The sequence below is a fragment of the Haemaphysalis longicornis genome, unplaced genomic scaffold, assembly GCF_048455015.1.
Source record: "Haemaphysalis longicornis isolate Haplotype H1 unplaced genomic scaffold, Haemaphysalis longicornis Haplotype H1 scaffold_9, whole genome shotgun sequence".
Classification (NCBI taxonomy): domain Eukaryota; kingdom Metazoa; phylum Arthropoda; class Arachnida; order Ixodida; family Ixodidae; genus Haemaphysalis; species Haemaphysalis longicornis.
In genome coordinates, this window is record NW_027526460.1 from 36,893,521 (window position 1) to 36,910,063 (window position 16,543).

Consider the following 16,543-nt stretch of genomic DNA (forward strand, 5'->3'; position numbering starts at 1 on the left):
GCCATGTAATTTGTAAACGGAGAACCGGGCAATAACAGTTTTATTTACAAAAAAACACTATTTGCGCAGCCGTATAGGCCCGTTTTGATCCTACGCAATCCGGTTCCAGAACTACCCATTATTTCCATTCATGGAGGAAAGAAAAGCTTAGGAGAGGCCCCCAGCTATCCCCGCGCATTGGCAAAAGTGTGGAGGAAGTCACGTGTTTTCGGCGGCCATTGGAAGTCGCGTTAGCAACGGCGTCCTAGCAACAGCCCGCCCGCCGTTCGCCAGTCATGGAGAAAAGGCAGCGCCTGCCTTGTCGTCCGATTGCGAAGATTGCTGCTTCGCTTTGCTGCGCTGTGGTCTTGCGGAACTCGAAAAGGATGCTGCGAGTTGCGACAGCTGCGCCGATGTGAATATGTCATTTAATTTCTACTTGCAAGTGCACCTTGTACCGCGTCAAGTTATTGCTCCGGTCGCGATCACAACGCGCCTATTGAAGTGCAGATATCGTGAACGCGCCGTCCCGTCGTACGCGCGGACACCCGTCTGGTAGATTTTCGGGAAGTGATACACGGTGTGCAGTACGTAGGCGACTTGCAACCGAACGATTCACAACTCAATTTTTTGGTTATCGCCGCTGCAATATATACCGTAAAAACCCGCGTATAATACGAACCCGCGTATAATACGAGGTGTAATTCGGGGACATCAAAATCAGAAAAAAAGTTTTCATCCGCATATAATGCGAGGTAAAGAGCACATAAAACATTTATTTGCACTGCAGTTACCGTTCAGTCTTTGTCAGTTTTCGCTGGCCTTGTCGCCTTGTCGGAAATGTCTTCCCACAGAAAGTGGTCCTCAGTGCTATCAAGGGCGTTCGAGATGCCGCATTTCTTAAAAGAGCGACTGACGAGCTCCTCTGGAATGCTGGCCCACGCATCCGCGATCCAGCCACAAAGCACCGCTGGAGAAACCCGCGTCAGCCATTCGGTAGCTGTCACTTACGGGTATCCTGTCCTCATCCACTCTTGGTAGCAGGACCCGATGCAGTCTTTGAGAGGCTTGTTGATGCAAATGTCTAGCGGTTGCAGCTGCTGGGATGTCATTCCTCCTGGCATGACAATGAGTTCGGTGCGGGGTTCGTGCAACAACTTCTTCACGGAATCGGCCAGGTGGCAGCGAAAGGCATCCAACACGAGCACTGACGGGAATCCCCAACAGTGCTCCAGGCCGCCGACACCACACAAACTTTATCCAGTCAAGCACCAGTTGCTTTCTCCACCCACGAATGCTGCCTTCGGTAACGCCGAACTGCCGTCCTGCAGCGCAATTTCTGATGGTCTCGGCACATAAAATAACTTTTCTTTTAATTGCAGCCGAATACTGTTTTAGTGCACCCGACATCTTGATAGACTTGCGGTGAACGTGCCGAGATCTTTCGCGTAGTCAAAACAATCAAAATGGCGCCGGCTGAGAGAAGCAGCAGCCAGCTAACGCCACAGCAAGATGGCGCTCCCTCCGCTGAAACCGAAAGTGCAAATTCTCGGGGGAAAACTTTGGGATCCACATATAATACGAGGAACAAATTTAACAGAGTAAAATTTGGAAAAAAACCTCGTATTATACGCGGGTTTTTACGGTAGTTTGCTAGGCCGGCAATGCGTGGCAGTGCTTTTGCAACTGTTACAAGGTAGATTCCCAGTTGATATAATTCCATCGTCCTATTACCTTAGTAGGTGTCCGTCTGTTGACTGGAAGAGTGCTGGATCTGGAATCTGGATCTTTTTGTGGTCTCGCTCTGGATTTCGCTTTTCAACGCTTCATACTGCGAGGTTAGTGTATGAACGTTTTCAACTGATATCACCTTGAATTTATTGACACTGAGACAAGTTGAAACTTGGCGAAAAAAAGTTTATTGACGCCACCCACCCTCTCATTTTTTTTTACTCAATAAAACGTTTTACCTCCTCCTCCTGCTCCTCCTCCTTCGCAAAAAATTCTATCGAAGGCACGCGAACAACGGTAAAAACATTCCACAATTTTTTAGCGTGAAATCTGCATGAAGTGCTGCTTATCTATATATATAGAACGGCCGTTTAATTGACTAGTCATCTCTGGGATTGCCAGTGAAACTGCAACGCAAACTTGGGCACTTTCCAGTCCGGTAGCCGCACGGCGTTCACCCACTGTTTGCGGCGTTCTCCATCGCTTGGGAACCTATAAACGGCGGCGATTGCAAACAAAGGATAAATGCACACCAATGTACAGCAATACTTGTCAGCGGAATGATGCACTATAACCGGTGGAAAGTGACGCCCAATTCCTTGGGTACCGATCGCGACTTGCAGCCTGGCACCGAGCATTGCGGCATTGTTAGAGCGAGCCGCTTCGCAAACCTGCTGCGGCAACACTGAAGACGTGTAACAGTGTAACCGCGCGTTTAGGTTCACGGTCACGCGCTGCAAAACGGCCTTCTACATGCCTCTCAGCTGATTTCCGCCGGCTCGGCGCTGGCAGATGCAGACGACAAGAGAGGCGATACAGGACGGAGGAGGCGGAGAATCGCACCGAGAGAGAGAGGCAAAAAGAGTCCGCCAATGGCATGGAGGGCCAATGGTCCGCCATTCGACTTACAGAAATAGCGTTTCCGGCTGCGCTGGGTGTGACGTCAGGGCCTCTCCTAAGCTTTTCTTTCCTCCATGTTTACATTGAAGCGTAAGAGCCGCCGCCATGTTCGCGTTGACACTAGCGCCAGTTTCCCCTCTAGTTATTATTGTATGAAACTCTATGGCCAACAGCACTGTTTCATATATGCAACACTGCGCAACACTGTTGCATATATGCAACAGTCCCAGTGCAAGACGTGCACTGCGAACAATAGCGATGCTCTGTGCCCATAATTTAAATATGTTATGCCGAAGTACACAAATAACATATTTGCGCAGTTTCAGTCATCCGAGTTAATCAGTCCCGAAGTGAGAAGTCATTATACACACCTTTTCCAACGAGTCACCGCTCCCCGTGGCCGCCGCCATATTAAAAGAAGATTGGAAGGAGCCAGCGGCCCCCAAGTGGGGGAAATGCGAACCATTTTACTGTAAAACTCCTACGGGGGTAGGGTACGGACAACTTTTTTCTAATCTATGAGTTGACATGAGCTCTGCGTATATTTAAACTCGGCGTTGCGGATATGCAACGTGAGACAACAATGGGGTAAGTAAACGTCAATCCTTCCGCTTTGCCGATTTCGCGGAGAAACCGGAAGGCTACGACTAAAGTTAGGCGGTGAGACCAATAGATGGTATTCAGTAATAAGTTTATTTGTCAATTTATGCGCCTGGCAACACTGGCAACGGCAACGAACATGGCCGATGCACCACAGATATGGCGCGGCTTAAGCGCCACTGCGCCCGCACGCCGCAGAAAAAAAACACCGGCGTGCGTCGTCTGCTCCGTTTCAACCGATTCTCAACGGTGGTGTCAAGAGAGATGTTATTAATCGCACTCACATTGGAGTCGAGGCATTGCTCTGTTCGGTGGGGTACAATTTGGAACGTCCAACACACATCATGTTCTTAGCACGGACAAGTACCGCCATCCTGCGGATCCTGACGTAACCACTGACGGCGCACTCACATGGTTGCCTGCATGTGTGCCTCGCCAGTGAATACAACATATATTCCCCGATTCCCACCTTTTCACTACTGATGTTTGGGAGAGATCCCTGGCGAGTAGCGGCCTGGACTATACAGCTTCGGTTGGCCCGAAGGAATCTCGATGCCGCCTTCGCCCGCCGAATACATCTCGGAATGACGAGCTCCAATCCAATCCTGTCTCTCTTTAGTTCAATAAACTTTTATTCGCTCTCTCTCCCGCTCTCATATCTGGACAGATTTGGCTTCGCTACCGATAGATAGGTACATGTCAGTCAATTCAACGCCGCCTGTATAAACATTGCCTAACGCGCCGCACACTTTTCAATGGGAAGGGTAGGGACGCTTAGTTCAGGCTCTCATCTGCAATGTGGCGCGCGCCGGCGGACATCTCGCCTTACGTTACTGCTCGCGAGTCGCGAACGCTGCACCCACTGCTACGACGAGTGTCTGTCAGCTTGCCTGTTGGGTTTCAAGAGCCGTTTCGCTCTCATCTTAGCCGCGACGGGGCGATAGTTCTGTGGTGCACTGGGGATCTCATTCAACGTGTCCTCGCTTCATACTTGCTGCATTTTTTCAAAGATAACTGACGGAAACGGAACTGAAATAGTATAAGAACATATTAATTGTCGGGTAGACAAATAGCGAACAGAAAAGCGATTTTTTTCGTATGGTGCAGCCATTATTTTACTGATGTTTATCGCTGTGGAGGATTTGTGGTTCAGGCGCTCACTTCTACCGTTACTTTCCATAAATAGCCCGTAATTGAGAATTTTAGAAGATTACAGAAAACAAAAGGCTAAGCATCAGAGGGTTCCGCCACGCTGTCCGGGCGCTTCTACATACACCCCTCAATTTAAAAAGTGCGTACTGATGCGGAGTGTGAACAATGACCGAAATGCGGAGGGGGGTGAGGGGGGATAACTCACCCAGAAAATTTCAGGGCTCGGAATCCAAGTTGATAAGTTCCCAAAGGTGGCATCCGCCTGCGGCAGCACAAGTAATTTTGCTCCGAGGCAAAGGCGGTTTTATCAGCGACGGACCAAGACAGACAGGCATGGTGAAAAAAGAAGAAGGCGTAGGAGCACCGCCTCGGAAACCCTAAACAAACTTTCAACTATTTCGCATAGTTTCCGAGAAGCGGCGCTGGCCGGCGGACATGAAAGCACGCAGGAAGGCTACGGAGCGGGGAAGGGTAGGAGAGAGCAACAGGATAGTGGCTCTTTGGCCATTTTTCGCTCACACGTTAGGCAATGATTATACAGGCGGCGTTGGTCAATCGATGCTTGCATGCGGCAATGACTCTGCTTATCCCCATGTCGATAACAGCGATTACGGCCGCACTTATGATAAAACGTGTCATCACACCTCGTATCGCTGGCAAGCATGGTTTGAAAGAACTGTTACAGCGACACTGGTGCAATCCGCTAATATGGTGATTGTAGGAATTAACGCGCCGACGCAACGCAGGCGATGAGGCGCGCCGTAGTGGAGGGCTCCGGATTAATTTTGACCACCTGGAGATCTTTAACGTGCGCTGAAATATCGAGCACACGGGCGTTTTCGCTTTTCGCCTCCATCAGAAAAGCGGCCGTCGCAGCCGGGAATCGAACCCGCGACTCCATGCTCAGCAGCGCAACACCTTAGCCACTAAGCCACCGCGGCGGGTGCCACGGCAATCCGCTAATAAAGAAATACTAAGAACGGATTCACACTCGTTTTCTTCCTTTTTAGCACTATCCCCATCCTTCTCCTTCTGCTTATTTAGAACGACAAACTGTCTAGTTTAGTTTAGAATAGTGCCCTGGCGTTCTTGGGGGAAAAAAGGCAGTGACTATCCACTGTTCCCCTCAACCGAATAAACGTCACCGTGTGCAAAATTCAGAACCAATCAACTGGCGAAGAAAAAAAAACCGACAAAAGTCATAGCACAGTTAAAAAAAAATAACTTTTCAGGGGAAGCCCGAATAAATTTGGGAAACATCGGTATCCAAATAAAACGTGTTCTATAAAAGAGCAGGAGCCGATTAGAACAAGGAAGTATACATTGTCAAGCAATCAGTTACCTTACCGCGGTCAAGGGCAGAGTAATGCGGATTTGGTCTCAAACAATCCACATTGCAGGTAGCAAAAGCGGTTATCGCAGAGTTTGATAAAAACGGTCCTGTTTGGTGAAGGAACTTCAAGCGGTACTGAGTCCGCAAGAATAAATCCCAGCTGATAGAGTTACTGTAGGCAGCATACAACTCGATTGCTCCGAAGCCGATGGACACACAGCGTGCAAACTCAGAAAGCACTCATGAAGTTCATCAAAAAGTTTGGTGCAGAAATACGCGATATGGCTTTCACAAAAAAGCATTTGGCTGGGCTTGTAAAGTTCTCCCCGACCAACAACCCTATTGATGTACGACATCCTGTACAGTCCTCAAAACGTCATTCTGTCTTTGATGGCGAACAATAACAATAAACAGGCAAAAACATCTGGTGCTCCGTGAAGGCGCAGGCTGGCCGTTGTGTGCGCGCCTCCTAGATGATGTTGCACAAAGGCTGGTTGGACCTGCAGTTGAAGGCCTCGTCGAATAGCTTCATGCGCTCGAACGGAAAGCTGCACGTCGCCGCCTCCCTTCTGTCAGTTTTCACGCAGTCCTGAAGGGCATAAAATTAGCAGTCTTGGAAGAACTGCATTTTGGACATTTTGGAACTGCATTTAGGAAGAACTGCATTTCGCACTTGAAAAATGGAATGTCCAATATAACAGCCATAGAACGCTGTCAAAATATTTTAAATCAATTTTAATCTTTGCATGCACAAAAATTGGGCCCATCTCCCCGCGAGGGGGACTCGAGTAAATGCGTCGCATAGGGGGTGGGTGTATTGCGTTAACGTTTAGTGTTTGGGGAGTTGGTGGTAGTGAAAGCGTTGTATCAGCAGCTTCTTGACGTAGTTTGAATGAGTCAAGGATATAAGGCGCGTTCGTAGCCTCCCATTCTGAGTCGGCTTTGTGGCGCAGTGGTTAGAGCACCATGTACATTGCGTCCCGCCCGCAGGGTCGAGGGATCGAAACCAGGCGCCGGATAGTATTTTTTTATATAGTGTAGGGGGAGGGGTGCGGACAACGACGGTGCGGACTACGACGGGCGTCAACACGGGTGACATCGTGAGTTACTGAAATGCTCTGCATTTAAAAGTGTCTCCTGCGTTGAGGCATGAGACCTGGTTTAACAGGTAACTGCGTTGCGGACTTGAGTTTTCTAAAGAAGATTCCGAATGGTCTGATAAACAAGTTTTGACTTCGTTAGTTGCAGTAAATTGGGCTAATTGGTTTTGCATGTTCGTAAACTGCACTTGAGGGCACTGAGGACACACTTTTTTAAAGGAAAACACGCGAATGACGTGGACAGCACGATCGCAATTCACGTCGCTAGTGCTGCTGTGCTGTTGCGGTCGTGCTGTCCCCGTCGTTCATTTGTTTTCCTTAAAAAAGTGTGTGCTCAGTAGCCTCAAGCGCAGTTTACGAACATTCGTTAGTTGCAGTTTCAGACTGAGGCTTTTCCCCACGGGATCATTGAGTTTTTGCCTCAAAAGTGAGAGATCCTGTTATAAAAATGTGCACCCCTCGATCTAGTTACTAAACTGTCCTAAATAAATATAATTGTTCCTACAGAACTACAGCTTTAACAAAATAATTCCCCACCATGAGCAAAGACAAACGGCCCTTGTGGCCGTTTCGCACACTTTAATCTGCTAGTATATTACACTGGTGGTACAATGGCGTCTTGAATGCCTTCGAACCGAACGTCATTCGACTCAAATGTGAATGTTGTGCTGATTCACTGGGTTTTTGAATGGCTACCGGCTCAAATGACAGTCGAGACGAATGAGCACCCCGAGAGACATCAGGGCTCTCGAACGCCGTTTCTTGCATTCTCGCGCATGGTATTCCAAATTAGCATAGAAAAAATATATCACTTGAGCACGTAAAACGAACAAAACATTTTAATTCTGAGACTTTGTTAACCTTTTATTCGCTTAAATCATGATATCAGCATATTTTAATTCCGTACTCTCAACACCAGTGTGAGCAAGCGCAAAACCAATGTGGCCAGGCAGCACAAAGCATGCGCCTAAAAATATCAAATAACTAGATTACAATTCAAAATTAAGCAAAAAGCCACCCATCATCATCACCAAAAGCCTCTCCCATTATTCCCCAATTACTCCGGTCCTGTGCCAACTGTGACCAATTTATCCCTGCAAACTTCTTGATCTCATCTGCCCATCTAACTTTATGCCGCCCCCTGCTACGCTTGCCTTCTCTAGGGATCCACTCTGTTACCCTTAATGACCAACGGTTATCTTGCCTGCGCATTACATGCCCTGCCCAAGTCCATTTCTTCTTCTTAATTTCTACTAATATGTCCTTAACACGCGTTTGTTCCCTCACCCACTCCGCTCTCTTCTTGTCCCTTAATGTACCTATCATTTTCCGCTCCATTGCCCTCTGAGTCGTTCTCGATTTAAGTTGAACCCGCTTAGTGAGCCTCCAAGTTTCTGCCGCGTAGGTGAGTACCGGTAAGATGCAGCTGTCATACACTTTCTTCTTCAGGGACAATGGTAGGCTGCTATTCATTATCTGAGAATGTCTGCCGTATGCACTCCACCTCATTCTGATCCTTCTAGTTATCTCGGCCTCATGGTTGGCATCCGGGGTCACAACTTGGCCTAAGTAGATATATTCGCTCACCACTTCCACTGCCTCGCCACCTATCTCAAACCGCTGTGCTGTCCCGAGGTTATTGATCATTACTTTAGTTTTCTGCATATTAATTTTCAGGCCCACGGTTCTACTCCGTTCGTCTAGTGCGGAAAGCATGCTTTGCCATTCGTACCACGAGTTACTTAGCAAGGCAACGTCACCAGCAAATCTGAGGTTACTGAGGTATTCTCCATTAACCCTTAGTCCCACCTGTTCCCAATCCAACGTTCTGAATACTTCTTGTAAACATGCTGTGAATAACATTGGAGAGATTGTGTCTCCTTGTCTGACGCCCTTCCTTATAGGTATTTTACTGCTCTCCTTATGGAGGATGATGGTAGCTGTGGAGCCATTGCAGATATTCTCTAGTATTTTTACATAATGCTCATCTACCCCCTGGTTCCGTACTGCTAGGGTTTCGACCGAGTCGAATGCTTTCTCATAATCTATGAAGGCTATATATAGGGGTTCATAATACTCAGCGCACTTCTCTATCACCTGATTGATCGTGTGAATATGGTCCATTGTTGAATAACCTTTACGGAACCCTGCTTGTTCTTTAGGTTGACTGAAATCTAAAGTTGCAGAAATTCAGTTAGCGATTATCTTGGTAAGTACCTTGTAGACGACTGACAGTAAGCTTATTGGCCTGTAATTTTTCAGGTCCTTCATGTCACCTTTCTTGTGGATTAGGTTGATGTTCGCGTTCTTCCAAGATTCCGGTACGCTTGCGGTAATTAGGCATTGCGTATACAGGTTTGCCAGTTTTTCAAGTACAATTTCTTCTCCATCCTTCGGAGAGGTCTGCTGTTATCTGATCCTCACCAGGTGCATTGCTCCCTTTCATTTCTTTCAAAGACTCCCTTACTTCTTCGGTCGTTACTGGTGGGATGTCTATCTCCTCTGAACTACTTTCTCGTTCGGCATTATCCTGGATGTCCCGGCTACTGTACAGATCCCTATAGAACTCCTCGGCCACTGTGACTATGTTATCCCTATTTGTGATGACATTGCCTTGTTTGTCTTTAAGTGCATACATCTGATTATTCCCCACGCCAAGAGGCCTCTTTACTCCTTTCAGGCTACCTCCGTTCTTTACAGCGTATTCGATCCTCTCCATATTATACTTCCGTATGTCAGCTAGCTGTCTTACACTTATTGATTAACTTCGAAAGCTCCGCTAGTTCTATTCTGTCAGCTGGGGTGGAGATTTTCATGGTTTGCCGTTTCCTAATTAGATCTTTCGTCTCCTGGGAAAGTTTACCCGTATCCTCTATAGCCATCGTGCCCCCGACTTCTACCGCACCCTCCGTGATAATGCGTGTAAGGTTGTCGCTGGCTTACTGTGTCGTAAGCTCGGCTTCCTCGGTTAGAGATGAGTATCGGTTCTGCAGCGCGATCCTGAATTCTTCTACTTTACGCCTTACTGTTAGCTCATTAATCGGCTTCTTTCGTACTAGCTTGTTACGGTCCCTCCTCAAATTTAGCTTAATTCGACATCTTACCATACGATGGTCACTACACCTTACCCTTCCGAGCACTTCCACATCCTTCACGACGTCAGCGTTATCGCATAATATGAAGTTTATTTCATTTTGAAGGTCCCAATTCGGGCTCCTCCACGTCCACTTCCGGCTCTCCCGTTTACAGAAGAAGGTATTCATTATGCGTAGGTTATTCCGTTCTGCACCCGCCGTGGTGGCTCAGTGGCTAAGGCGTTGCGCTGCTGAGCACAAGGTCGCGGGTTCGATTCCCGGCCGCGGCGGCCGCTTTTCTGATGGAGGCTAAAAGCAAAAACGCCCGTGTGTACGAGATTTCGGCGCACGATAAAGATGCCCAGGTGGTCAAAAGTAATCCGGAGCCCTCCACTACGGCGCGCCTCATCGCCTGCGTTGCGTCGGCGCGTTAAACCCTACAACAATCAATCAATATTCCGTTCTGCAAACTGAACTAGTAGGTCCCCCCTGCTATTTATACACCCCAGACCATAGTTCCCAACTGCCTTGTCTCCAGCCTGATTCTTGCCTACTTTAGCATTGAAATATCCCATAACTACGGTACACTGTGTTTTTACGTTACCCATTGCCGATTCCATATCTTCATAGAAGCGTTCTACTACCTGGTCGTCATGACTGGATGTTGGGGCATAGCCCTGTACCACCTTGAGCTTGTGCCTCTTATTGAGCCTAATTACAAGACCTGCTGCCCTTTCGTTTATGCTATAGTATTCTTCTATGTTGCCAGCTATGCTTTTATTGACTAGAAATCCAACGCCCAGTTCTCTTCTGTCCTCTAGACCACGGTAACATAGAACTTGTCCATTTTTCAGCACCGTAAAGGCTTCACCTGTTCTCCTAACCTCACTAAGCCCTATGTGACATCCCATTTGATGCCCTTTAATTCCTCGAACAGCACCTCTAGACTCGCTTCACTAGATAAGGTTCTCGTGTCGAACTTTGTCAGGTTCAGATTCCAATGGCGGCCTGTCCGGGTCCAGGGATTCTTAGCACCTACTGCTGCGTCACAGGTCTGACCGCCACCGTGGTCAGTTGCTTCTCAGCCACTGGAGACTGACGGCCGTGGGTTAATTGGCGTATTCATGGGAGGTTGTGGCCGTTACTGCACCAAGGTGGCCAATCCTGCTCTGGTGAGGGAGCGCGTTACCGGCAATGGTCGCCGGGGTCAGGCCGCACCCCAAGCCCCAACTGCAATTCCATAATTGCAATATTTTTTTTTTGGGGGGGGGGGGGGGGGGGGATTGTCCGGCACCGGGATTCAAACCACGGTCTTTCTACACGCGAGGCGGAAAATCAAAAGTTGTCCGGGGCACATATCGTAACAAAACACGCAGTTTATTATTTTTTTTTCTTCCCGTGGCGGAGACTGAGCTGGATCCCGGGAGTCTGTGCGAATTAACGCGAATGCGCTTGTGCCTTCTGAGTTGGCTTTTAAATACACGTCAGAGGATTAACGCGCTGGAAAAGGTTTGGGATTAGAATTCCTTCGCGGAGGGGCCAGTGGCCCATAAAGAAGAGAAAAAATAAAAAGTTGCCTGGGGGCACATACCTTAACGTTGTTCTCTAAACACGCAGCGTATTTTCTTCACGCGGCGGAGACTGCATGAGCTGGGTCCTGGGCGTCTGAGCGTCAAAGCTTGCGATATTTATAATTTGATATCATTTTACTGCCAAAAGCTACTCCTAAATATGATTGTTGCATTAGTGTGCGAAAACAGAAATCGGCGGTGGCAGCGCCATTGCAGCCCAGCAAGATAGTGTTAAAGCTTTCAATCGCCATCGAAATTGTAGTGGATCACGACATATTCTGAATGGCATTCGAAGTCCCTCAATTAAGTCGAACGGCATACCGTTCGGAGACATTCGAGACGCCAGTATAGCAGGGGAATTAGTTTTGTGACTTAAAGATGGTTAGGGAAATTTATACGCGTTGCGTATAGGCACCAGGACGCTATGACTTCAAGAGTAAAAAAATAAAGCTTAGGCCGAGAGGTATACCGGGCCCTTTTACCGCTGCACGCTAACGGTGGTTTGTCATACCTTGAGGCAGGCGAAAGTGTACATTATGCCATCTTGTGTAAGCCACGGCAATTGTGGAAGGTCCAGTTCTCGCCTCGCACCGGTGACGACCATGGCGGGACGAACGCAGGCGTAGGCGAGGAGGTTTTCCACCACCCCATCCAGCAGGGTCCCTTGTGGTCCCTGCCGTTCCAAGCACTCGGCCGGGATTGAGGCACCGGTTTTTAAGTACCTGGACAGAGAACCCCGGTTTGATCCAGGGAGTACTTTACAGTTCCACTAGATGACTTGGCAGCAGTGTCGGTATTCCGACTACCATTACAGCTGCTGTGATTGCCAAAACCGTAGGCATTGCTGCGGCGGATGCTGAAAAGTTTCGGCCATATTCGTGCACGTGAGCTCATATAATGGACGTTTGTAGACGCTTTAAGGGCTTGAACAATGTGCTGCGTTCAAGGAACACTAAATGTTGAATTACTTTGTTTTGACTGAATCATCACGCGTTGCGAAGCTATTTCGGCTGTTGCTCGACAGCCAACGACGCCTCGTTTGCTGAAAAAATAATAATTATGGCTTGCATTTCTCTCTGCCGGTTATCTAATTTTTTCGTGACGTTTCAGGGATATTTAAGCCATAGAGTTTACCCGATAGTCGCCTTCTTCCTGAAAGCTTGTCCTCATCTGCTTTCACTATCGCCGAAGCGAATGAAAAAATCACGCATCTCTATGAAGTGAATCATGACAAGTGGGCGAAGCACTGGGGATCGTTCTTACCGTAAATCACCCGTGGCATTGCCAACTTGTGCATGTGCATGTTATGAGTGACAACACGTGTGTACAGTATATACGATTCCAATATAATCCAATCTGATACAATTCAATTTAATCCAATCCAATCCATTTCAATCCAATCGAATATATTTCAATACGATCCAGTTAAATCCAATCCAATCAAATTAAATCATATCAAATCCAATCCAAAGCTCTTCGCGCATGCGCAACACTGTGTATGCGGACACCAAGGCACCGACAACGCGAGGTCCTCAGGTGCTTCGCACCTAAAAGGGTCTTCTAATGCCATTCTCGATGCGGCGGCGTACAGCGAAATCGGTCAAGCATCATCTCTTTGTTGGCGGGGCGCGGTGACGGCGGCTTAGCTTTCCCAGGAATGGCGGGGACGGGCTACCACGAAATACACACAGCTCTGGTCAAAGAGTTGATGGCGGTGTCGTTAGAAGTCGATAGCGCTAATAATATTTGTTTCTGCCCCTGGCTGTTTCATATATATGCGCAAGGGGTAAGGCGGTGCGGTGGGCTCCCGCATTAACCGGCATGGATGCATCTTTTGACTGCGCTTGTACGCAAGGCCAAAAATTTTCACCATAACGAAAGGAAGCATACCGCCTGGGCTGACAAATCATAATTTATATTGTTTGCTATGTGGTATTTGGGTCTTTTAAAAAGTACGTGGTCAGTAAAGGATCTCACATTCATTTATTCTACATTACATTTTTTTACATACAGAAGAATAGAAGAAAGAGCAAGAATAGTAAAGAGCCAAACACATCTGCGGAGAACGACGCGTTTGCGCACGTTTTTCCTCTATAGAAACGGGTACGGCTGCGGTCAGGAACGCGCATGAAGGCTTCAGGACCGGTTTTGAAGAGGAAAAAAAGAAAGAAAACGCGTGCGGAAAGGCGTCGCTCTCCGGGCATGTGTTTGGCCCTTAAACCTGAAATCTGCGAATATTTACTTCCTCAATTGTGCACTTTGCAATTTTCTTTTATAATTTAGATGGGTTCGCCGGAGTGAACAATTCCCCTTTATATCATTCACATAACTTCACTCTTTCTACCTGGAAGCCTAACTATTTATAAATATCAGAAATTGCCTCATTTTACTGCGCTGCCTTTTGATCCTGCGCAAGACTGTGCGCAATACCGGCCTCACCAGAGTGAATGGATAATGCCCGAAAGGCTATGTTTGGTTCGTCTGTCATGATTCAACTGTTTTAAGGAACTGAGTAAGCTAAATAACGGCGGGATATTGACCCTCAACGGCGACAGTGCAGTGTATTTACGCCACCCTAGTACAAAAGTGTTGTTCTCGGGCCTCAGTTTCCCAGCGACCGATATTACGCTGTTGGGACGCGGTTCGGTGGAAGCCTATCGAGTTCTTTGTTGCAGCTCCAAGACGAAGCTTGGCGATTCATTTTTGTCCACTTCTTGTAAGAGTGGAAGGTACATATTTGTTTTTAGAAATGCGGCGGTACGGTTTAAGCGGTCCGTGGAACATCTGAGCACGTATTCGACGGTTTAGCGTACGGCAATACCTGCGCGATTTGTGTTGGCAATAGTGTCGGCAGAGGGTTGAGAATACCCGCCAAATTCTTCAAGCATTTAAATGTGACTAACTGAATTCAAAAAGCGCCAAAGACGGGACAAGAAACGACTACGTACGGCGCTATTTTTTGCGCGTCTTTTTGCGCTGTTACGAATTCAGTTAGTATGCACCAAATAATCCAAGCCACCGTACTAACGAAGTTTAAATATGACGGAGAACGAATTGTTTTTTTCGGAAAGCAGGAATATGCACCCTCAACAAAAGCAATGTCCACAAACACATGCGGACCGCCTGTGACGTTGTTCATACACAGCACCTTGTGTACGGAAGTCGAATTACCTAAAGGTGACGGTGAATTGATTTGTAAACATTGCGGGATTACTTGTGGAGATTATAGTGTGGAGTCCTTAGACTATGTTTCGACCACTCTGGTTGTGTTTACACGGCTTTCTTAGTAGAAAAATTAATTTTGCAGTGTTCCCCTAATCTCTGCATCCTCCTTGCCGATTTTCTATGACGTTTCGTAGGATGTTTTGCAACAAACTGTTAAAAGGTAATGTCCATGTCCCTTTACACAATGCGGTTCTTGCCTTCTGTAGATACTACTGGAGTGCCCTATGATATATTTTTTTGTGATGGGATTGTATAGCTTATAGAAGTGCCGCATGACTGACCGCCGTGCGGAACTCCCCCACCCAACGAAGTCCGTTTTTTGGGAGCTGGCTGCGTTGGTGGAGAGAATCTATGCGGAGGAAAGTCACCCACCACAGTGGTTGCACCTGTTGGACGCGCGTGTCTGCTTGCTGAAGTTTTTGCGGGTGCTTTATTGTGGTGTTATCCTTCTGCTGCTGTGGTGTTATCCTTCTTGGATAACTGCCAAATTTTGTTTTGCATAATAACCGGAAGTTTTTCATGCAGAAAACAAAGGAAATGTGGCATGGACGAGTGCTGTGAAGCACTAGATGCAGTGCATCGTAGGAGGAGGTTCGAATCTCTGGTTGAATTTTTTTTTTTTTTTTGGGGGGGGGCAGTTTATTTCTTTTTGTATAGGTAATGTTTTATCTACTGCATTCATCATTTTGCGCTGCAATCATCATTGCAGTATGAGCGAGTTTCAAGACTACGTGTAGACAGACACTGACGCGCTGGCGAGGTTTTCGTTGGTGTGGTGTTGACATATCTCCGGCAGCTTGGAGGCACAGTGCCGAATCCGCCGACTGCCAGGCTCGTGCGAACGCGCCTCTTAAGACACAGAGACGAGCAAGGCAAGCTCCGAAGTTGAGGGAGAAGCTGAGCGTCTCCGCTGCTACGGAGGGCGTGCAGCCACTGCGAACGCGTCATCTAATACACGTTACGATTTTAATTGCGTCTGGCATCCTTATCTGACCTATTATGCAGCCAACAGCAACATCAAACCAGCGATTACGTTGGACTCAAGCATGTTGCTGCGGGGAACCAAAACCGAAACTGGTTTGAACAACTCTCCAAAAATAAACTACAACAACTGCATTCCGACATATGTGCTTGCTGCCAGTAGCAGTAGAGCTACTTCTAAAACAATAGCATTGACAGACAATCATCTGCGTATACATAAAGTTTAAAATCCTGGGTATCGTCCGAGCACGTTGCGTTACGTTTCCTGTGAGGCGAACTTGTCTTGAAATACGATTGGACGCTGTTAAGTGTACTAAATTTCGTGCATACGCAACTGCGCTTTTGTCAGTGTTATTTTTTCCTTAGGGAAAACATTAGTGCTATTGGCATGGAGTGAAATTGTAACGATGTAGTTTTATGGCACATTTCGTCGCAATTCGAGACAATTTCGGTTTCGGTTCCGCCGTGTAATACGTATATGGTTTCTGACGTTATCTGTAATCGCGCATTGGTTATACCTCAGAAATATACACGATCCGATATTCACATGTTACTGACTGCAGAAATGGGCCGCATAAACCTCCTTGCGCCGCTTCAAGCTAATAAGTATCGTTTCACGCAGTAAGGCCGAGCTAAAGGTGGACGCGGTGGCTGAACTTCGGTGCTCCACTTCATCGGAGATGGTGAACCGCGGGGCGTCTGTCCCGCAGCTACGGATCTGACCTACACGCCTTTTCTCCGTACTATCCGCCACGTCGTCGGCGAATCGGCCAATGAAACACATTCGGCCAATAAAAAAATGCCTCCACCCATAGATTTGAACCCACACAGTGGATGCACACGCTTCGTGCTTCATGAAATTACGCTTCGGTAGCATGCAACTAGGCTCACAAATAA

General features: G+C 47.5%; 1 protein-coding gene across 1 annotated transcript in view; it reads right to left on the reverse strand.

Moving 5' to 3' along the window:
• Positions 1 to 5,714: 5,714 nt before the first annotated feature.
• The window catches only part of LOC144153143 (uncharacterized), a 90,562-nt gene continuing 79,733 nt past the window's right edge, over positions 5,715 to 16,543 (reverse strand). The window contains exons 6-7 of the mRNA XM_077684794.1: positions 11,952 to 12,162; positions 5,715 to 6,284 (exon numbers count right to left, since the gene is read on the reverse strand). Of these exons, the coding sequence (XP_077540920.1) occupies positions 6,165 to 6,284; positions 11,952 to 12,162 (331 nt within the window). The 3' untranslated portion in view covers positions 5,715 to 6,164. The remainder of the gene's footprint in view (positions 6,285 to 11,951; positions 12,163 to 16,543) is intronic.